Source organism: Engystomops pustulosus, chromosome 3 (genome assembly GCF_040894005.1).
Source record: "Engystomops pustulosus chromosome 3, aEngPut4.maternal, whole genome shotgun sequence".
NCBI lineage: Eukaryota > Metazoa > Chordata > Amphibia > Anura > Leptodactylidae > Engystomops > Engystomops pustulosus.
The window spans coordinates 137924384-137948529 of record NC_092413.1 but is presented as its reverse complement, the minus strand read 5'-3'; the positions used below and the strand labels follow the sequence as shown (position 1 = coordinate 137948529).

The 24146-nt window shown below is 40.6% G+C and overlaps 1 protein-coding gene and 1 long non-coding RNA gene across 6 annotated transcripts in view; one reads left to right on the top strand and one right to left on the bottom strand.

Annotated features, from left to right (window-relative positions):
- The window catches only part of LRRC1 (leucine rich repeat containing 1), a 165119-nt gene that overhangs the window by 139992 nt on the left and 981 nt on the right, over nt 1-24146 (top strand). For all 4 annotated transcript variants that reach the window (XM_072142281.1, XM_072142280.1, XM_072142283.1 and 1 more), the window contains exon 16: nt 1824-2057. In XM_072142281.1, coding sequence (XP_071998382.1) covers nt 1824-2057 — 234 coding nt within the window. The remainder of the gene's footprint in view (nt 1-1823; nt 2058-24146) is intronic.
- Nucleotides 1768-24094, bottom strand: LOC140121985 (uncharacterized). Of its 2 annotated transcripts, XR_011854232.1 has the most exons (3): nt 23936-24094; nt 12889-12979; nt 10778-10872 (listed from the first exon to the last, which is right to left on the bottom strand). It is a non-coding gene; the product is annotated as an uncharacterized lncRNA (long non-coding RNA). The 2 variants fall into 2 exon arrangements; XR_011854233.1 differs by lacking the exons at nt 10778-10872; nt 12889-12979 and adding an exon at nt 1768-1904.

The following is a 24146-nucleotide window of genomic DNA, read 5'->3' as shown; positions in this document are numbered from 1 at the left end:
GTTTATAATTTTTTTTTACAAAAGTTTAAAATATCCAATAAATTTTGTTCCATTTCACAGTTGTGTCCCACTTGTTATTGATTCTTCACCAAAAAATGTCAATGTTATATCTTTATGTTTAAAGGCTGAAATGTGGCAAAAGTTCAAGGGGCCAAATACTTAAAAAAAAATTATTGGAGATTTATTGGCATCTTATAGCATTATTTATCATCTGTAGTAAATATGGCTTATGGATATTTTTATGTAGTTTTGTATATTTTTGTGTATCTTAGTATTTCAGTGTATATATTAAATGTATATATTAATTTTCAATGTATATATATTAAATGAAACCTACAATCATGATAAACCAGGGACACTTGGATCCAGGCGCTGTGACTATAGTCTTATATTTTATAGTCTTATATAGTCTTATTGTCTTATATTTGCTATCCATTTTGCTATCCATGGCCTCCTTTCACCTAAACTAAACTTTTATGCTAATGAGATTGAAGGATTCTGGGGGCTTCACCAGAGCCCCTCCCTGCTGCAGATTCACTGGCTGTTACACTGTTTAGGAGCATTTCCCCTCCTTACACTGTGTGCTGAAACTTCCTCTGCTGCAGTTAGACTGCATCAGGCAGAGGGAGGGTAAGACAGTCTAACAGCCCCGGGGCATAACTACAGGGGTTACAGCCATAGCAGCTGCTAGGGGCCTGCAATGTCAGTGGGCCCCATCATCTGACCTGACACACTAAAGAATAGAGGATGTGCACCATTATATACATATTGGGGCACATTTACTAAGAACAGGGAAAACTGCACTAAATGCACTTTGTCTGTGTAGGAAGGGGGCACCATTTACAAGTCTGCTATGGAGCCCTGCCTCTCTTAGTTATGCCCCTGCAACAGCCTGTGAATCTGTAACACTGAGTGGCTCTGGCAATACTCCTAGAGACCCTCTGAATCATTAACATAATTAAAAAATTTGATTTTAAAACGAAGGAGGCCATGAATAATGAATATAAGAAGATTGCCACAACCACAGTGTCTGGATCTATGAGTAAATGTCCATGGTTTATCATGATGGATTTTTAATGGTAGATTTCCTTTAAATAAATTCAGATATTGTAGGAAAAATACAATAGACAGAAATGTTGCTAATGATTTAATCTTTGTTTTAGACATCAGTATTAGAGTATGTACATACCATCAGGATCATCACAATTAAAATCTATGCACTTGTTTTGGATTTGCTGGTGCATTTGGCATTTATTTCAGAGGTCAGTTAAATCTTCAATTGACTTTAAAGGGAATTTGTCAGCACAAACTGATCTAACAAACCCTTACCAGTATGTTGCCAAGCAGCTTACAGAGCAAGTTAATGTCACCGTCCCATGTTAAGGTATGAGATGTAAATAGGTTGTAAAAAATTTCATGGAAGTTGAGAGTTATTATATACTAGGTTATTTGTTTTTTTCTGCTGACAAGTTTCTTTTAAAGAACATTTGGACCAGATACCACATGTAGGTTTCCCTTTGGAAAAAATCTGCAGATTGTACAGTGCATGAGATTTTTCAACTATCACAAACTTCAATGATAGTGTTTAGAAGTTTAACAGACATCAATGGTGAAAATCTGCATGGGAAATCTGTATTTAATTTCGATTATAACCATCAGTGTTATACTTTTATTATGTTGTACCTTTGATAGCATAGAAATAAATCTGAGCTTTGAACAATTAAGAGCAAAAACAGATGTTAAAAGACAAAACATTACAAACAACAGTTCATTTGTGAAAAGTTATATTTCCTTCTAGAGTATTTTTCTCTGAACAATTCTAGGAGTCAATGTCAAAATCTACTGGCAGCTTCTCGGAAACACAAAATGGCATACAGGATGGAATATGCCAAAGAACAATCTCCCTAGAAAACAATAAAGATAAAAAACTGAAAATATCGCTCAAGAGCAAAGAGAATCAACAGAACTTGCTGTCAGTTAGTAGTGTCCCTCTGGAAGATGACAGACTCTCTGCAACGTCAACAAATTCTACTCCTCACTCCCAAGCCCCACTTAAGGTATTGTAATATTAATGCCGGTATTGTAAATTAACGACCCAGATTTATTTGTGCAGAGTGTTCCAGATTATTGAAGACCAGCGCACAGTCTTTCATTATCTGGCATACGTGCCTACAGCGCTTAAACTGAGTGCGTCAGTTTCATTTTGTGCTCTTAGTTAACGGACTTTCAATATAAAAGTGGCGTGTGGCATGAATACGCACTGGAACACCGCTTTAGGTGCTGTGTTTTTTTTGCAGTGGACACAGTGCAGCCGCGACACAAAACTGGTGCAAAAAGTACATATATATGTGCAAGCAGTTTGCATATGTATTTATGTGAAAAATGCCCCAGAAAATTGGCATAGCCAGTTTGACAACTCTGGGCCTATGTGTGTTGTTTCTATTTATTTTGGTGTGCAACAGAAACAATGAAGGTTATTTATTATATTTATCACAGTCATGAGGAAAGGTAAAAGAAATAACAATTTTCTGTGTGATCTCATCGGTCTTTCAAATTATTCAGAAGTGTTTTCTTTGCCTACTCTCAACAATGTCGATACAGTACATTGAGGCATTTATTTAAAAAGAAAGTGCATTGTGAAGCAGGGGGAAAAGAGGAACTGGGAGAAAAAAGTTATTATTAAATTCTTTTACACTGGGGGTCTGCTGTGGGATCGCTGGTATAAGTTAATATTCCCTGAGGTCTTCGATATAAACTGTATGCTCTGGGATCTTCAGTATTAGATGCCTGCTTTGGGGTTTCCGTTATTAGCCATCTTCTCTGGGGGTCTCCAGTATTAGTCTGTTCTGGGGTCTCCAGTATTATTATTGCCTGTTCTGATGGACTCTAGTATTTTTCTGCTGGGGTCACGAGGGATGGGGTCTCCAGTATTATTAGCCTGCTTTTGGGTCTCCAGTGTTTTTCTGCTCTGTGTCTCCTGTATTTGTCTGATATGGGTGTCTCTAATATTAGTCTTATCTGGGAGCCTTGAGTATTAGTCTGCTCTTGGATCTTCAGTATTAGTCTGCTTTTGTGTCTTCTGTATTAGTCAGCTCTGGGATCTCCAGTATTTTTATAGTCTTCTCTAATTGTCCCCAGTATAAGTCATCTCTAAGGGACTCTCGTATTTATCTACTCTGCAGTCTTCAGAATTAGTGTTCTCTGCAGTCTCCAGTGTTAATCTGCTGTGGTTTCTCCAGTATCGTCTGTCTGCTCTGGGCTCTCCATTATTTGTAGTCTGCTCTGGGGGTCTTTGGAATTATTAGTCTGCTCTGGGGGTCTCCAGAAGTCGTCTGTTCTGGGGTATTAGTCTACTTGCAGTCTTCAAAATTATTGTTCTCTGCAGTCTCCAGTGTTTATCTGCTGTGGTGTCTTTGTGGTTTTTGGAATTAGTGTTCTCTGGGGTTTACCAGTATTTGTCTGCTTTCGGGGCCTCTCCTTTGATGCACTGTGGTAGTTATACTTTCTGGAGAAGCATTTTATACTGCATTGAGGTTGCTTGTGCATGTTGGATGCTGATTTCTTGTGTCCAGTCCCTGGAAACTAAGTGGTATAACAATGTGACCAATAAAGGTTGTGTATCCCTGCATTATAAAAAGGTCCTGAAGGTACTCTGGTCCTGAACTGTTTAACTCAGGTTTTACTTGTCAAGTGCATTGGTCTCAATAGATTGAGAGGCTGAAAGTAAGTAGATTTTTAAGCTCAGCCCATCAATTGTATATACACAATGTAGGCCAGGAGATATGATGTAGGTGGGAACAGGGTTGACTACTCAGTAGGCTCTTTGCAGTAAACTCATGTGGCAATATTAAAAATTCAGAAACTAAAACAGTCTCCTGTTCCCTAAAATATTCCATAGTTTATCATACCAAACATTCCCCTCATGTCTATTTTATATGAGCCCCCCTCACACTCTATGGATTCATTAGATAAAACCCCCTCCCCAAATGGATTTCTTATGTACAGCCTTATGTGGGCCCCCCAGCAGCTCTGGTCCCTGGCACTTGCCCAGGTATGCCCAGTGCTGGCACCGGTCCTGGGTGGGAATCATAGTAGTTATGCTCTGATTGCTGTAGTTTAACTTCCTCTCAGCAAACTTGTTGCTGCATAAATAATCTCCAGTACCTAGCAGAGATCCCATTCATTTTGTTCTGATCCTGGAAGTGTGAAGACTGTTCTCTGACTAGTGACTAGTTTTCTGCATTTGACCTGTTTTATGACTACTCTTTTGTATATCTGGGTTGGCATTATGCATACTTCTAGTTGTGACTTCAGCATGTACTTTGATTTATGATTTTGTTTTCCGGGTGAGTCACAGTGAGTCAAAACAATTACTGATAGAACTGGATTAAAGCTCTCTGAATCTCAAGGTGACATAATTAATAATCATAATTTCCAGTCATATGCAAATATTTCCGGGAGGGAAAAGGAAAACTTCCAGGACTTCCAGGGATGGCTAAAAACATATGTTATAAGGACCTGTCCACTTTCGTAGGCTCTGTAAGTGATCAACCCAATACAATTAATGATGATGTTAAGAATGGTCATCACAAACTTCTAGCTGCTGTTTTTGGATTCTCACTGACTCTTATATTGACACTGATAATGTAGAATGTGGAGCCATTTAACACCATGCTAGCCTAAGCATGTTATAGCCTACCTTAAGCGCACAAAAGTCCTCTTAAGTAGGTAGATGGTGTATATGAGACCATCATTTTGATGTTGAAAGGTTAGGGAGGTCAACTTTAGGAAATGCTTCTGAAGGTGACAACCAACTTTGTGATGGGATTCGCTGCCATAAGTCCTAACGGGGGTCAAAGGGTTATTTATAGTGGTTATCACTTTGGTAGGAGAAGATAACATTTTTCTGCAGAGTTATGCAGGGCCATTAATGGAGCCACTTCTTCAAAAGGGGAATCCTCTTTCCCGTAAGTCAATCAGAAAACTTTTCTGGCTGTGTTTCAAACTTTCTGTAGTTTAATTGGATGACAGTTTTACCCACTTCTTACAGTGAGAAGGGGGCAGCACATCGGAGAAATAGCAGCATATTCACTACTCAGCATTATCTTGATTTGTTTTGGGAGGTGCTTGGTCTCTTGTGTGACAATTTACTCCAAATTCTCTAACTGGGTCCTAGTATAAAAGGATTTGGTCTTATTTCCAGTGTTGGACTGGGGTACCTTGGGTTCAACCAGGAATACATTTTGGGGCCCTCCCATCAGCTTCTACAAACTGGAAAAAATACCCCTACAGTTATTAAACTGTAAAACATGCAAATGTTGTTTACTAATGCAATGGGGCAGATTTAACAAACTAAGACAGAATTGTCTTATGCCAAAAGCCATCTTATGCCAAAAACCTTTTGATAAATATGAGACACCTCAGCGACTGGTGCACCAAAAGGGCGTGGATTAAATAAATGGGTGTGTCGTCGGCAAAAAACTGTAGACAAAAACTTTATGACTTTTATCCACTAAGTAATATTACATAAGATAAAACCATATATGTAAGTGCAAAAAAAAGCAAGAAACTCATTGGAGTGAATTGCTGTGCGGAAGTGTACAATCCAAGATCATACATAACGTATGGACATCTGGTGGGAGACATGCCATCAAATAAACATATAGTCATCTCCTACCGTTATTCAGACGTTACATAGAAAAGCAGGGTACGAGGGGTATCCAGAACTGTACTGTCCCTATGAAGAAACCCCTTAGCTCCCGCCCTTACAAGGGCAGTCCACAACTGTCCTTATCTCAAAAGACGCATGCCCCCTGCGAGCGCCACCTTCCCTGACGCATTTCGTCACCTTGACTCTTCAGAGGGAATCTGGTATAAATCAAAGACGCCATCCCTACTCCTGGCTTGGCGTGATTGAGCAACTAATGGCATGCAAACATTACGGTAGCTCCGCTGTTGGTTGAAGCAAAGCTAGCTCCACTGTTAGCTAAAGCTATGGACAAAGGATGCCCTGCTAGTCTCCAGTCCTAGTGGTGGACTAGGAGACACGTTGTGCAGGCTGACTGGCAATTTGCGCCAGATAGAAGGCACTTCCGTCTCTTTAAATTTGAAACCCCGCCTCCTGTAGTTTCTCATTGGGCACACCTACCCTAGGGAAAGATCCTATGGTTGTGTGCGGTCCGCTGTAAAAGATACGGCGGACCGAATTGTAAACTGTCAGGTTCGTACCCAGGATAGAGTGCGCATGCGTGGATATGACAAGGAAGATCGCGTGAACGCGTCTCCATAGAGACGCTTGTGTGCCCAACCCCCTGTGGGTGCGTCTACCACTGGAAGGTATCAAAGTTTATTGTGGCAGTTAAGAAGCAGGCTCTGGGCTCTTGATAGCCACAGCTAATCCTAAATGTAAGTAAATAGAACAGGATCTGAGTGTGGCCAGTAAACTGCAGTGGCCGCAATTAGTCTTAAACACAGGTAAATACTGAGTGGCCTGAGTACAGCCAATATAGTACCATACAGCGCATTTGCCAGGACATGTGCTTAATCCATGCACAAAAAACCGCAGTGTGCCATTGCACATGCGTAATCAATGCCATGGCATATGTTTGATCAATATACACTAGGAAAGCGTGTGCCGTCGCATGTGTGTAATCAGTACCAAAACATATACTTGGTCATTGCGCTCGCCAAGGACTGTGTGCCATCATGTCAGCACGTAGTATTTTGGTAATTGATAATGTTAAGACATATTGCTGCAAAGGACCCTAGTGTTAGGGGTCGTGTGCGGGGATGTATAGAGGGAGGATGAAAGGACCTGATAATCACCCCTATTAGAGAAAGGGTGTAAAAATAAGTTGGTCATTCAGGCCCTTAGGCAGAGTGGTATCAAGTTTATAGATCCACTTTGCCTTTCTCTGAAGGATCATTTTATCCCAATCACCTCCGCGTTCAAGATATGGGACTCTATCGATTCCCATGAATCGGAGGACTGCCGCATCCCCTTTATGATAAGTCCAGACGTGATTGGAAATGGGTTTGTCCCTCTTGTGTGTAATGTCCCCCAAGTGTTCCCCGCGCCTTCTACGCAATTCTCTAAACGTCTTGCCAATATACTTCAGGCCACATCTGCAGGTAACCTTGTAGATTACTCCGGTACTTTTGCAGTTAATGTAATCTCTTATGTTGTAGCTCATACCTGTAACGTTACCTGTAAATGTTTTGCCTGTCTGAATGTATGGACAAGCAATGCACCCCCCACATCTGAAACTCCCGGTTACACGTCTATCCAGCCATGTCCCTTCTGGTTTAAGAGGCACATAGTGGCTGTTCACTATGCGATGGAGGGAGTTTTTCGGAAGGTTATAGATGGGGCTGGGCCTACAATATATTTTAGATTTTTATCCATCAGTAGTATCGGCCAGTGTTTTTCCAAGATCTTACGGGCCTCTTTAGACACGTTATCAAAAGTAGCTATCACCCTCATTTTGTTGTGTAGTTCTTTCTCTTTGGGTGGGCTATGTAGTAACTCTATTCGGTTCTTTTTTAGGCTACTCTGATAGGCCTCTCTCAGTATCCCATCAGGGTAACCCCGGTCGAGAAATCTCTGTCTTAGGTCTCCTGCTTGCTGCCGTAATTCGCTGTTTGAGCTGCAGTTCCGGCGTAATAGCAGATACTGCCCCTTTGGGATGCCCTTACGTAACGGGAGTGGGTCATGGCTATCCCATCTTAGCAGCGAATTCGTTGCCGTAGGTTTTCGGTAGATCGATGAATGTAGTGAGCCATCATGTGATTTCGTGATTAGTACATCCAAGAATGGGAAACTGGTATCATGGATTTCTGACAAACCTATCAAACACTTCAGCCCCTCCATTCCACAGAATGAAAATGTCATCTATATAATGAAGGAACAATTCCACATGTTCAATGCCCTCTGGTGGATCCTCTCCGAATACCCGTGTGGCCTCCCACCAGCCCAGGAGCAAATTAGCATATGAGGGAGCACAAGGGCTCCCCATAGCTATGCCCCTGAGCTGGTGGTAAATCCGGCCGTCGAACAGGAAGATATTCCTGGTCAGGGTAAAGTGTAACAGGTCCTGAATTAACCTGTTATGTGCCTGGTATTGGGTGCCTCTAGAGGACAGGAAGAATTCCACTGCCTCCAACCCTTTATCATGTGGGATGGAGGAGTACAAGGCCTCCACGTCAATACTCCCCAGTAGCGTATTTGGTTCCACCGTCAGTCCCACTAGATGACTTAGCAGGTCGGCAGTGTCTCTCAAATAAGATGGTAGTGAGAGAACAAAAGGGCGTAGCACCTGATCGATATAGATGCCCACGTTTTGGCAAATTGAGTTTACACCCGACACTATGGGTCTTCCCTTTAGGGGTGTTAACCCCTTATGCACTTTGGGAAGGCAATAAAATGTTGCCATCATCGGCGTAGTGGGGGTCAAAAAGTCCAATTTGTCATCACTAATCAATCTAAGTGTTCTTGCCTCCGTGAGAATTGTTTTGAGTTCGGATATATAGTCAGTAGTTGGATCATGACTTAATATTTCATAACCTGTCCTGTCCCATAGTACAGATTTACACATTTGGGCATATTTGGGTGTGTCCATTATTACAATGTCCCCCCCCCCTTGTCCAAAGGTTTTATCGTGATCACTCTATCTTTTTCCAAATCACGAAGTGCTAATATTTCTTCCCTGGTACAATTGTGCACAGTGTTAGTTGGTTTGAGTTGTTTTAAATCTGCGCAAACTAGCTGTGTAAACACTTCAATACAGGATATGTCACCCTGTGGGGGCATCTTATTGCTTTTGTTTTTTAGTGTAGGTGAAGCGTCAGGGAAGGTCGCGCTCACAGGGGGCATGCGTCTTTTGAGATAAGGACAGTTGTGGACTGCCCTTGTAAGAGCAGGAGCTAATGAATTTCTTCGTAGGGACAGTACAGTTCTGGATACCCCTCATACCCTGCTTTTCTATGTGACGTCTGAATGACAGTAGGAGATGACTATATGTTTATTTGATGGCATGTTGTCCCACCAGATATCAATACATTATGTATGATCTTGGATTGTACACTTCCGCACAGCAATTCACTCCAATGAGTTTCTTGCTTTTTTTTGCACTTTGTACATATATGGGTTTATCTTATGTGATGACTAGAATAAAAGTTAAGTTTTAACCATTTATTCCCCTTTACCCCTAAATGCTGCTTTATATGGATTATTCATATGAGGATTTTCTGTTACTAACTTTATAGGATTTGCTGACATTGTACTAAGTAATATTAGGTGCAAAGTACAACTAGACATTCATAAACAAGAGTCTGTCCGTCTAACTCACTTTGAAACGCTTTTTATAAATCCGCCCTGTTGTGGCACATTTATTAAAGGTTTCTAACAAAAGACCATACAAATTTGTACAGATAGCCTTATACTGCATAGTCTTATACTGTACCAGATTTTATCTTTTTGATGCTGGATGATATATCAGGTGTAGTATATGATTACCTTGTCTAACATCAACCGTTCTTTTATTGTTCACAATGTTTCTAAAATAAATAACCATAATTAACAGAAACATTGTGCTATGCCTAGACAGGGCTCAAGAGACATAAGGTTATGTAAACTTTCTGGCTCCTCAATTCATTTACATTCTTTCTTCCTGTCTCCTTACCAGAAGAAGAACAAAGTTCAGTGTATGAATGCAGAGTCAGAACAAGCTCATTACATAAATACAGCACCAGAACTGAACTCAGTACATTCAAGCGGTATTTGAACTGAGCTTAGTTCAATAGTAGATAATAGTAGATAATTAGTACAATAATATTAATAAATGAAATCGCTAAATAACGCAAGCCCACTGCATTAATAAAACCAGGACCATGCTTTTATTAAAATGTAAAGCACAAGAACTTAGTTTCAGTAAATCAATAGAGCACTAGAAACAAGTTCATACCAAAAATAAAGCACCAGAACAATACTCATACCATAAATACTGCACCTCAACTATGTTGTAGTATAAATATTGCACCAGAACCAAGCTTAGTGTATAAATATAACACTAGATAGAAACAAACTTTGTACATATAAATTGCACCAGAGATCCTCTGTACCATCGCGGACCATGACGTAAGCCGACACTTTGGAACGGTGTCTAAGTGGTACCCGGTTTTCACCAGAGCCCGCCAGAAAGCAGGTTGAACTTGTTGCGGCGTGGTACCAGCACGTTGTCCACAGGCACGACTTTGTCCACAATGGCGGCCAAGGCGTAGTACAGAATCGTAAGGCAAACTCGTGGTCGGGGACAGGCAGGAGGTTGAGACAGGCAGCAAATTGCTTGAAACAAATTCTTTCTCTTAGGCATAGAAGCACAAAGATCAGGTAGGGGTCACAGGAAGAGGTTGAGCATTTATAGGTTGAGCATTTATAGGTTGTCAGGTGGCCAGAGCCAATTAGTGGTACGCCGGCCCTTTAAATTGCAGACAGCCGGAGCAAGCACTGAAGCGAAGTGACCGTTGCTGGAACGCGGCTAAGTAAGTGAGGCTGCTGGCAAGAGGGGGCACACGGGTGCATTTAGCAATAGCAATGGTCTGCTAAATTGTATGGGACTTCATGTATGTTTTGTACTGGTGCTGTAGCTCTAAAGGTTAATTGAATTACAAAAAGTCTCCATGTAGGACACCCTCATAGGAGAAATAACAAAGGCATGTAACAGCACAGAAGGGATGCTGAATAACTGTGGACTTACTGTTAGTCTGGTTACTCACAGATTGGAAATGTTTGATTGGAGGAGTTCTATTTCACTCTTTTCTACTACCTGGCCTGCTGTGTTAGTATATCTTTCAGCTACTTTTTTTCCAATGTTGCTAAAAAGAAACCTTAGGTTCATCATTTCATCATCATGTCTTCCAGATTAACCCAAACTTAATATTGTTCTCTTGCTCCCTAGAGATTACCATGAGATTATGCCCCAATAGAATAAAACTAATTGTTCTCCTACAGTAGATAATATGGTAATGGTGCCTCCTCAGCAGACGATACTGTAATAGTGGTTCCACTATACTTCACTTACTTATATGCTGTGCTCATCCCTTATAATTTTTGTCCAGTCGCCCAGCAAAATTATATAGCAGCATTTTACTCTTCCCCAAGTTATTTATGGATACCACCCACCACCCTTATGAGGAATGCAGGCAGTGCTATTAACTGCTATTATGTATAGAGCTGTCTATGTCTGACAGAGGATGCATGGGTAGAGTTTTTTGCTGGGATGGTTATAATATGAATAGTATTGGTGTCTTAATTAATTTTGACTTAGAAGTCACCCAAAGCACCTATATCATAATTCATCAGTTTTGGGACCATCCACATAATTCTTCAGTGGGTCAATATACGCCTATTTCTCTTCAACAGGTTTGTTAAGCTGCTAATTTTAGTATTCACGTGGTTGATGAAGAGAGAGCTCCTCTTCAATGTGTCTCAGCTTCTGGCCAGGCACCTAATGTGAAAATTCATGATTACCTTAGTAGCAACTTCAACCCAACTTCGTTTTGTGTGCACCATCTTTCAGTACTTTTATTGTAACTTCATAATACTGTTAGTGCTAAAGGCATGGTGATTTGTCAATGCACTTATAGTATAAGAATAACATGGAGGTTGCTCAGATGGCTACTGCAATATAACATTCATATTACCTAGGTGGCTACTGCTATACAACATGTAGGTTGGCTAGGTGGCTATTGCTATAGGACAAGCTTGTTGCCTGTGTGGTTACTGCTATATTACATGCAGGTATACAGGTGGATACTGCTATATAACATGTAAGCTGCCTAAGTGGCTAATGCTGTACAATATGCAGATTGCCTAGGAGGCTATAGCTCCTTCGTTGGCAGCATCTATCTCCTTCTCTTCTTCATTTTGCACTCCTGTTAGCTGTGTTCTGTGTACTGAGAACACTATCTTGATAACCATATGGACTGGGAAGAAAATCTAAAGCCCATGAATCTGTGTAACAGCCCCTACAGAATGGTATGCTCATCTCCACATGTGTGAAGTGGTAAAGGACCTCTTTAAATTTCCGCTAGTCAAATCTTGTCATTTTTGTTGTTTTTGCGACTTTTCACTGCAACGTTTGCTATTGTTTTTCAAGTACCTAGGTCTGCACCTTGTTCAGTGTGCCTTATGTATTTTTAGTTTCCAGATTATCCTGCTTATTTTTGCCACTTTTTAGGCACAAATTGCACCTGGTCCAGGGCAGGTGCTAAGGAAGGTTTTTTTTTTTTTTTCATAAACCATGTTTTAACATGTACATTGGAATAATTTTACATGCTTTAAATGTTTAAAATTTTGCATAGTAACCTGTTTTTTTTGGAAAATTCATAAATTTTGCACTTACATTTATTGGTTACTTCTAATGGTGTAGTGAAATGTTGAGTTTTAATTGTGTTTTGAAATGCATTACAACAGCGGAGGAGAGGCTATTTGCCTAATTAACAGTAATGTAATTAGGCAAATCACCTCTCCTCACCTGTTGCAATGTGTTTCAAAATGCAATTAAAACGCAATCAAATCGCAACATGTGACCTCACCCTTAACATCATGTGTGACCACAGCCTCATATGCCATCATCTCCCTGGGGTCACTGGGCTGACTTTTCATTGGGGTACAATCTGTTTTCGGCAGATAACTGACACCTGAATGGAAGAGGGGCTGCTGAGGAAGAAGATCCTTGCTGGGGAATGAATCAATAAGCAATGAAGAGTGTGAGGAGGCTGAAACTTTGGGAGTTGAAATCCAAAGCCTGAAGAGCTTTGAAAAAAATATTTTTGGCATAATCTACAGATCTCCCCCCAATATAACTAGGGAAATAGAGGCTCACCTACATAAACAGAGTGGGCTGCACAGGATGGGGAGTAGTGTTCATGGGAGACTTTCACTTCCCAAATATTAATTGGGGTCAGGGTTCTTCTTCATCTGTAAAGGGGAGACATTTTATCAACTTTTTGCAGGATAATTTTATGGGACAGTTTGTAGAAGATCCCACAAGAAGATGGATTGTAGAAATTGTCCAAAATGTCAGTGTCCAGGAAATCTTTGGGAACAACATTCATAACATTATTATTTTCTCTATAACTGTAAAAAGCAAATACTAACTGTAAAAGCAAAACATGAAATTTACAAAGGACAATTTCCCAAAATTTAGGGCTGCACTACAGAATATAAACTGTAATAAGATACTGTCACATGATGACACTTATGTCAAACAGGAGACATTCAAATCTATTTATCCCTATATACCCCATGTAGATCATACATGGCATGGCTTAAAGCTACAGTTAAAAGGGCATTAAAAGATAAAAAGAGACAATACAAAAATATAAATCTGATGGTCATCTAAAGCCTTTAATAATTACAAAACAATTACCAAAATCTGGAGGAAATAAAATCATCTAAAATTCTAAATAAAAAACAAGTGGCCAAAGATAGCAAAACAAATCCTAAATGAATAGAAAAAATAGACCAGAAAAAGTATGTTTCCTAGGTACTGAAATTGGGGGAGTGGTAACTGTTGACCAAGAGAAGGTGGAATACTTGTCTGGCCTTTTAGCTCTGTTAATACAATAAAAGAGAACTAGACTGGCTGAATGTAGACATGCTCCAATCTAAGCTCAATAAAATAAAAGTGTATAAGGTCCCTGGATGTACGGATTATACCTCAAGATTTCTTAAAGAACATTGGTTGTTATAATACAGGCAGTCCCCGGGTTACATACAAGATAGGGTCTGTAGGTTTGTTCTTAAGATGAATTTGTATGTAAGTCGAAACTGTATATTTTATCATTGTAATCCCAGACAGAACTTTTTTGGCCTCTGTGACAATTGGATTTTAAAAATGTTGGGTTGTCATAAGAATCAATATTAACACTAAAGCTTCATTACAGACACATTTCATAACTGTTACAGCTGATCATTGTAGCCTAAGGCTAAAGTACAATAAATAACCAATATCCTGAGGTCCGTTTGTAACTAGGGTCGTATGTAAGTCGAGTGTTCTTAAGTAGGGGACCGCCTGTATAGAATTACGTTCTCTTACACCCCTTCCCTTACTTGGTTGAACTTGATGGACATATGTATTTCTTCAAACCATACTATTTAACTATGTAGCTTTTGTGTGAGAAAACATTCTGCATGATATCTTTATCCCATTGATATTGTCAAGATACTGTATTAGTCAGCAAATATTTTTTACATGCAATTCTTTACGTAAAGTCCGCTGCATTTATGCCCTATGTGTATCGACCTTTATTGAAAAGTTCTGTATACCAGATTCAGTAATTTCAAAGTGGTCACCAACATTAGTTATAGGAAGAGATTACCGTGTATGCCGGCGTATAAGACGACTGGGCGTATAAGACGACCCCCAACTTCTGCCCTAAAAATATAGAATTTGGTATATACTCACTGTATAAGACTACCCCTCTCCCAAATAAAAAAAAAGTCTGCTTAAAACTTTGCAAAACAAACAAGAGAGCAAGTGCCTGGTGATCATAACTGTAAGCTGCGATATTAATGAAGATCCGACATGCTTCTGTAAGTGCCGCCTGTGACCCCCAGCTCTGTGACGCCGACCGCTGTGACAGGGCGGCTGCATTAGCATACAGCGCGCCGCCCCGTCAGCGCGTACTAAGCCTCTTCTAATGACTGTGAGAGGCGGACTGCCACGCATGCGCGGCGGTCCCAGGAAGCAGCTCTCTACGCGCTGACGGGGAAAAAAAACACCTCACACAGTGCGGCCCCCGTATATCCGGCGTATAAGACGACCCCCCACTGTAGCCATTATTTTAAGGGGTTAAAAAGTAGTCTTATACGCCAGTATATACAGTAATTCCAGGTGCTAATCCACAATATTTAGGGAAACATGTAGGGTGGTCAATTAAGATGATTTTTTTTACATTTTTGTTTCTTTTCTAAATTTATTTTTAAATATTGCATATTTATGATGCAAACTGGTCACTCAAACTACGTGCCTAAAAAGCCAAAAAAATGAAATCCATATTTAGATTGGGAGGATTGTGAGGTGTGTCAGGACAGGTAGTCTGTGGACCCTCTGGACCACAGCGGGAGATGGTACTAGCCGACACCTGGGACCGGAGTCTAAGTGGCACCTTGTCTTCACCAGAGCCTGCTGAAAAGTGAGATGGTTTTGCTGCGGCGGTGTACCACCAGGTCGTTCCACAGGTGCGACTAGCCCACGGTGGCTGCCAAGGTAGTAATGCAGGGAACAGTCTGTAACCTGGGTGAACAGCACAGGGAGGCATACTAGGACTCATGTCAGGAATCGCAGGAGCTGGCACACAGATCAGGAGCACAGCAACGGATTGGCACATGGTCAGGAACACAGGAAAGGACTGGCACACAGATCAGGAACACAGGAACGGATTGGCACACGGATCAGGAACACAGGAACGGACTGGCACATGGGACAGCAGGATACACAGGAACGCAGGATAGACAGGAGGGCTTTCTCTCCAGGGGATGGCTTAAAGATCCAGCAAGAGTCACAGGAAGAGCAGGCTAATTATTGGCTTTGCAAGCCGGCGCACACCCTAGGAGGCGGGGAAGCGTGCGCTGAGCCGTGGGAGCCAGAGAGACTGCCACTGGAGCCAGGAGAGGTAAGTTCCGCTGGGCTCCGGGAGCACACGGAGGGACATGGGTGCTCCTGCAATTCCGGTCTCGGATGGTGTTGTTGGTGAGCTCCATTTAAATGAATATAGCAGAGCAGAATTACTACACACAGTCCTTAGACAAGAATAGAGAGACACCTGGAAAAAAAGAGGTTGTATTGTTTGCCTCATTCCATAGAACCCATATTTAAAGACCAATAAACCCTTGGTTTTTGTATTGAATAACTGATGATAGTTTTTAAGCCTAGAGACATTAGGCAATTATTTTGTCTATAAGTATGATTACGGTAATCAAACTTCAGGACCCTTTTCAATTTTTGGAAAAGCATAATTTTCCCATACATACATGACTACAGATTTTCAAATGAAAACCAAAGAAAACAGAACGTTTAATACATGCATTCAACCTCTCCCATGAGGTAATATATTTCCCCTTAACTATTTACATCGACTTTTCATAAAGAACCCCCAGAGACAATAAAATATAAATATTTCACATAGAATTGGCTATACTTTTGATTTCCTTTAAAAATGAAAGTTGTGTTCTGGGTTCATGGTTTGCTTTTTGGAAACACAAATACTATCCTGGAATAAGCATACTCAAGCCTTTCCATGGGTAAACTTTATTTCTTTTTATCACATGTTATTATGCAGTATCTTAACACATATTCTAACTCAAATGGCAATGTAATAGAGTGACTCACAAAGTCACAAATTATGAGAAAGAGGCTGCAGACTAAAAGTATTAAAGTTGATTTAAATCCTATTTACTGCATCTTTCCTAAGTGTATGTTTTTGTGGTAGATATGTACCTGGATTCGCAATAATGTTAAAACTACTGACAAGTTGAGTACTATAAAAACATTGATTATCTTGTTACAGTGGCAGCTGTCAAGGATGGGCTACAATAGGAAACAACTAAACAGTGAAGAAAAATGGATAAGCGTAAAGATTTGACAAAGGACAAAGTGTGATGGCTAGATGATTGTGTTACAGAATGGCAGGTCTCATTGGATGTTCTGATAGTATGTACAATAGTAGAAATTTACCAAACTGGCAGAATATCCTGTGAGGAATCACTTTTACTTCTGTGGACTGCTGGGTTTTGTAAAGTTTTGGTACCATGAGGTTTTATAGCAAGCAAATAAACTAACACAGGGAGTTTGATGCCTCAGTGAAGATAATGAAACTTGAGTCGTCGGATTAACTGCTTTCCGCCAAGGCCCTATTTTGATTTTTGAATTTTTATTTTTCTCGCCCCACATTCAAAAATCTATAACTTGCTTAGTTGTCCATGTAAAGAGCTGTGTGAGAGCTTTTTTTCCAAATGGAGTGAAATTGATGAAAAATGCATTTATGGCCTTGCATTTTATGGCTTTCACTGTGTGCCCCAAATGACATGTCCTCTCTATTCTTTGGGTTGGTACGATCAAAGGGATATTAAATTTATATAGGTTGTAATATTGTGGCACATTTACATACCCCGTCCTGCACGTTCCCGATCCCGACTGTCCGACGAAGATGAACTCTGCCACGATTCAGGAAGATTGCGCGCGCGATATCCTGCATGTCGCTCCCCACTCAGGTCCGCCGGAGTTCACCTTCTTCTTCCTGGTGCATGTAAGTGCATGGCTTGCAACACAATTTGTAAGTTAAATCTCGCTTTTTTTTCCGGATCGGTCAGATCGTCTGGCGGCCTGCCCCCCCCCCCATTTGTGTCGCTTGAGATCCAGCGCGATTGTGCCAAAATCCGATTGCGTGCGCCAAAAACCCCTTTTACATCCCTGTCCCAGTGGCGGAAATCATCGGGATGTCCGAAGAAAGTGCGGCCTGCGGGGCCCTTAGTAAATGAACCCCAATTCATTTAAAAAGATTCAAACCTTCTGTACAATAAAAAAATCTTAATTTTACCATCTTCTATTTCATACTTCGGTGAATGGAGCTGTGTGTGCTGTCATTTTTTGCAAAATGAGATGAAATTTTCATTGCTGCCATTTTGGGAACTGTACGGCCTTTTGACCACTTTTTATAAAACATTTTTTATATGTTGAAAAGTGGCGAAAATGTGGTGTTTTGAACATTTGGTTGCTGATTTCATGGGATTAAAAGGCGGGAATAACCTATATTTTGATAGATCTGACATTTTGGGATGCGGCAAATGTCAGTAAGGATATTGTTGCATAAATAATTTTTCAAGTTAGCGATTGGTAAGGTCTATATAAGGTACTGATATTTTTTAACTCATTCTGATTAAAGGGGTTTTCCCACTAAAGAAAATTCTAACATTTCAATACCCTAGTGATGTTGACACAATAAAGATTATTTTAACCTCTTACTTTACAATTTATTCGGTTTTATTGCTGTTTTAGCCCCTATCTCTCCCTCAGCTGCTCAGTGCAAAATGCCAGGGTGTAGGCAGGGATGCTCTAAGCAGACACATTATGACCCAGTGGGGTCTAGTTTTGTGGAGTGAAAATGTGGCTAGATTAACAGGGTACAAGGTGTATATGCACTTTAATCTGCCTTCTGACATTGTACTAACACACTGACATATAGAAAGAGATGAGACAGTTCAGAGATGCATGAGTAACACAGAGAATTGACAGACAGAGGCTGACAGACTTTTACACAGTTATACTGCTACATCTCACAGATATATGCCTGCCTCCCCCTTTCCCCGGATCACTTATCTCCTTGTAGCTTGTAGTTTGCACCCTCTTTCTCTGCTCACAATCTCCTGGCAGGAAATAATCAGTGAGTGTCTCTGAGCTCCGTGCTACAGGCTCCGTGCTACAGGCTCAGAGCAGAGACAGACAGAAATCTCATCTGCATGATCACACAAAGAAATCCAAGAAGTCAGAAGTTTCAGGGTTGTGTCTTGGGTCAACTGTGAAGACCAGGACTAACGGAAACAGGTTGGAGTTCTATCTGTGAAATGCTGCTTTTTTGTTAATAACAATGAATTAGAGAATGTGCTACTTTGTTATCCTGAGTACATATTGTCTTTGTGGAAATACCCTTTTAGCCTTTGGAGTTTCAAAAACACTGTGGCTCAATTTTATGCTGTTTAGGTAAGAGCCCAATCATTGCAGAATGTCTGTATTCCCTACCCCAGCAGTGCGAACTGAAAGTCTGCAGACAGCAATGGGACTTCATTTTAGAGATGGATGCAAATTTCAAAAGGTGGGCACAAATCTATGACTTACTTATGGAATATTTTGCACTTGTGCCCACCAAAGTGTTTCCATTTTTTAATCACTGCCATTATCATAATTTAGGATGTATACAGATTTATGTAAATTGAGCAGTGCTAGCTCCAGGTGTCACAGGTGCCCCTGCAACTGATATTCCGGGTAGCAGGCACACCCATGTGCTTCCCTGTTCCCCCTCACACCAGCAGCTTCACTTACCTACCCATGCTCTAGCGACAATCTCCTCGCTCATCGTGCATGACCCCGCTTCCTGTGGCAAAGGAAGAGGTTAGGACGGCCCGGTCACAGGAAGAGGCTAGCCTTCGGATGGATGGCGCACAAGACCCTGCCTCCTAGGGCATGCACGCTGTCTGTCTGAAATTTAAAGGGCCAGCGCTGGCCACCTGACAACCTATACATGGCCAGCCTCTTCCTGTGACCCCTGCTGGATTTTTGTGTCTCATTGCCATTGAGCTTGTTTCCTAAGCCCTGCGCTGATATTGTGTTTTCCCATTGTGACCTTGGTTCTGTACCTGACCTCACTCCTCCTCTGCCTGCCATGACCTCTTGCTTTGCCTTTGACATTGATCCTGTGCTGTCTCAACTTCCTGCCTGTCCCCAACCACCGTTCTGCCTGATGACTCTCTACGGACAAAGTCGTGCCTGTGAAGTGACCTGGTGGTACCACGCCGTAGCAAGTCCAAGCCGCTTTGCGGCGGGCTTTGGTGAAAACCGGTTGCCCCTTAGACTCCACTCCCAGGTATCGGCTTACGTCATCGTCCGCTACCCCTGAATCCTCACACTAGGAAGGTTAAAAATCCACCTACTTAATATCAGATATCATAACTGTTGTATATGATCGATCCTGACTCTTTTAAAGTAAATATAGCGGCATGTTTAAACTTGTTAACCACTAATGGCTAAGTAGATCCCAGTAGCATGGTTACATATATCAACCCAGCAGCGTTAGTAGTTAATAAGGTTTGAATATTCTGGTAAATTTCCTTTTAGCAAAATGCCCAATGATGAAGGAGAAGTAATATGCTAGACACTCTCAATCCCAGCTGTTACACTTGGTTCATTGCCTAAAATGGATATCTTTATATTAGAAACCAGGCCAACAATTGTTGCTAAAGAAGCCAAAGCTTGAAAGTCAACAACTGAGGCTATTTTATAGTCCCGTAAAAGCTTTGAGATGGTAGCAATTGCAGCTGCCTCTATCAGATATTTATGGCATATGTATTGGAGGAGAAGCAGAATACATGAGTAGAGGGATGGCTTAAAGGGGTTGGCCACATACCTCATAATTTTTATGTGTGTGTAAGTCAGTGGAGCAGGATATTATGTGATTTACCAATATACATTTAGTAATAGTTTTGCTTCACTTTCTTGATATGTGAAGTGAAGCCTCCTGTCTTTTACCTCATTAGCCAGAGATTTCTGACTATAAAATGGCTGCAGAAGGAGGGTCATGTGATCTCTAACTGGCGGTTGGTCATGGACAGTTAAAGATCACATGAACTTTCATCGGCAGCCATTTTATGGACAGGAATGTCTGGCTGATGAGGTAAAAGACTGGAGGCTTCACTTTACATATCAAATTTGAGAAGCAATATTAATATATGAATGTTAGTAAATTAACTAATATCCTGCCCCTCATACTAACACACACATTGCAAAAAACTTGAGGTAAAGTGGCCCACCGCTTTATTAAAGAAGTATAGCAGAAGGGAGGCAAGGCACTGGAGGAAGATAGGGCACACTATTCTGATTCGGGCTAAGTAAGGTAGTTATGTCTCCATTTGTAAAAACATTATTATATCCAAATATCTTATCTTAAGAAATTGTGTATTCATTAGTATGTGAAATACTAAATGACAAGTAATGTAGTAATAGCTCATACATGGTATTAAGAAATACATTTCAACCAGGTCTTTGGAGATGTTGAACTATACACCACTAGGGGCCACTCTTTTCTAAATAGTAGAAGGAAGATATTTTTTTTTCCAGATACATGAGCATAGGAAGCTCATGGCTTTGCTGTAAAAATATAATACGACTGCAGTTAGCTTAGTTCATTTTACCAAAAGTAAATAAAGGAACATATGGGAATGGCAGTAAACTGCATATATTAATAGAAACATAGCTAATAACTTTTGAAATGGAGTTTTACAAAAGAGCTTATTTTTACTAGGTTGCTATTCTTCCCCACAGGTGTGGATAATACAGGGTTGTAAAGAATGAGAGCTCGATGGCTCACTTTGAGGACACATATTGAATTAAATGGGGTATAATGGATTGCACTAAGTAGTTGTTTGTCTGAATTGTTTTCAGTTTAGGATTGGTTAGAAGCAGGAATGAATACACTAGGACAGTGATGGCGAACCTTTTGGAGACAGAGTGCCCAAACTACAACCAAAATCCACTTATTTACCATGAAGTGCCAACATTGCATTTTAAGAAGTAACTTATTGCTACCTGTTCTTCCACATCTTTCAATCATATCGGCCCCCTGAGGCCACCCATACAGTTGAAAGAAGGAGAGTAAAATCAGACTCTCGTTGTAGCTTCTCTCTGTAGTGGAAGAATTGTGGGTCCAGAATGAGAACCTCTAAAGATATTGCAGTTCTGTCAACACCTTTTAACTTTTCCCCCAGTTCCAAACAGTCAATGAAGTGTCAATTTATTTGGTGAACTCTGTCCTGGAGTGATGGTCTGAGTGCCCACAGAAAGGGCTTTGAGTGCCACCTCTGGCACCCGTGCCGTAGGTTCGCCACCATTGCACTAGGAGGTGATTTTGTATCACTGGGGTAATTCCAAAAGTTTTCTGTCTTCATAATGTCTCAAAATGTGTGGGTTTTTGGCAAATCAATCTGTATTTCACTTTGTTCTGCTTACTCCAGATTGAAGACAAATTTATATAGTGCAACTTACTATCCCCAGTGGTAAAAGATATCTTACAAGAAATTTGACTGTGATAGTTTTTCATTTTTAGTCAAAAGGTCCCAAATCCACTCAGTCTCATGCACATTTCATCTGCAAATAAAACCTTATTCATCGAACTATCCAAGCCACTCCTAGAAATCAGTCCACATTGGTTTCTAATTCTTAGTCCTCTCTCTGTGTGTCAAGTGGGATCATGAAGTAGAGATTGCACATGTACACCTAAAAACTGAGCTGGTGCATTGTAAAGAGGGTGTCAAAAAAGACCTGGTCTAAATAGTGCTAATTAGCGAGGAGGTATAAGCATGTGGAGGAATAGATGGGAAGTAAGGCTGAGTAGTACATGTCCTCTCTGATGGAATAAATATGAAATACATAAACGGGAAACACAGAGGGCAGTGTCTCAGGTGATATTGTTTTGTAGTGGTGGTCCAACGGTATTAACCACTGTGCACTCACCTGGTTAATTCTTGGTAATTAAGATTAAAATCGCATCCCGGGGTCCAGATGATGATTTTAATCTGGAGAAACAGCCAAGTTCTTAAAGATATGTAGACACTAGCTCCCTTAGGATCACTGAAGCAGCACCCAAATGCTCAAAACCCAAACAGCCGAAATGGCGCCGGTAAATAAATATATGCATACAGAGAAAAATAGAGCACTACTTTGGGGCGACAAAGATATGATCCACAGGATGCAAAAATTGTGTCCAAAAGATAATTTTATTATTCAGTATTTAAAACAATGAATAATACAGCTAAAAATAATAAGAACCATGTAGAGAAGCCCTATTCACCCGTTTCTTGTCACAGACCCTTTCTCAAAATACAGACTAAGTGGAATGACATGTAGCAGCTTCTCTTATATTTGTACCCAGGTGGTAGTAGCCCAATCAGTCCATAAGGGGGGTGGAGTTCAATAAACATCAACAAATTATCATAATGAATGTAAAAATTACTCTCGGGGCAGCAATATTGACGCGCATTCTGTTTGTAATTCCTGTTATCGGGACCCGCGCTTGCTCACTGTGAAGTAAACAACACGTATGGCCCGTAGCTCCTGTCTGAAGGGTTCACGTTTCTGTACTAGGATGTAGACACAGCTGCAAAGAGAACCGATCTGCACATGCACAGTAATAGACAGCGATCCGGAGGACAACTGGTAACCATAGTAATGTAAGTAAACATACAATATGTCAGCCGTGTCTCCAGCATTCTATAATGGCATCGGTAGATCCAGGCATGACAACATATTGTCATGAATCAAGTGGCCAGTATAGTGACTGGTTAATATAGGCAATGAGTATAAGGTTAAGAGGTAATATATGAAGTGATATAAGAGGTAATATGCAAGGTCATATGTTCAGTGATATTAGGTAATATGAAGGGTGAGGTAATATGATATAATGGCCCACATATGTTAAAGTGTTTGCGCCAGTTTTATGACTTTGCACTAGAAAAAAATGTACAAACTGCTTGCACATGTATTTATAAAGTGTCTGTGCCAGTTTTGTGTTGCTGCTGCACTGTGTCCGACAAGACAGAAAAATGTGCATCAAATGGGGACAGTGCTTAATTTGACTGTGCGCCAAAATTCTGTCCGTAATGCGCCAAAATTGTGTCTGTGCCACAATTCTGCAGCATGAACATATTGTATACTATACTATATTGTGGTTACTGATCTGCAGGCCTCATGGTCTGACCTCATGGCTACCTGGGGTTTCATCACGGACTTAGGGGCTGCCATCTTTGCCTGTCAGGCTTACAGTCAGTATTGCATTGTATATTACTGAAGAATGGATGAATCTCTTGATCTAATGCCAAAAATCTATATATATATCCTAAATGTCATGGTCATTGTGTAGTCCTATGTGAACATAAAACAAATAATATAAAATGTAATTTGGATATTTGTAAATGAAAAAATATGGAACATTTTCAGATATGTGTTAGTTTTTGGTGTGAAGTTGGCACCTGATGCTAATTACATTAATTATTTGACAAACCCCATTTAATTGACAGCCCTACTTTCTAGTTTTCACTGACTTTGCAAAAATGATGTGCAATTCCAAAGTAACTGAAACTAGACTCACTTAGACTCATTTGACTCACCTTTGCTAAGGAGCATGTTGTGTTGAGAAAGAAGGAGTGGTCCATTTTAGTGGTAAAAGCAAGTGATGAAAGCCAAAGTAAAATTGCAGTGGCGTGTGGGCGGCACTATCTTGTTTTTGATAGTAAATCCCCATTACGTCATCGGGGAACAACAATTGGTTGCCATGACAGCCTGAAACATTCTGCTATCTCATCTATAACACACACACAG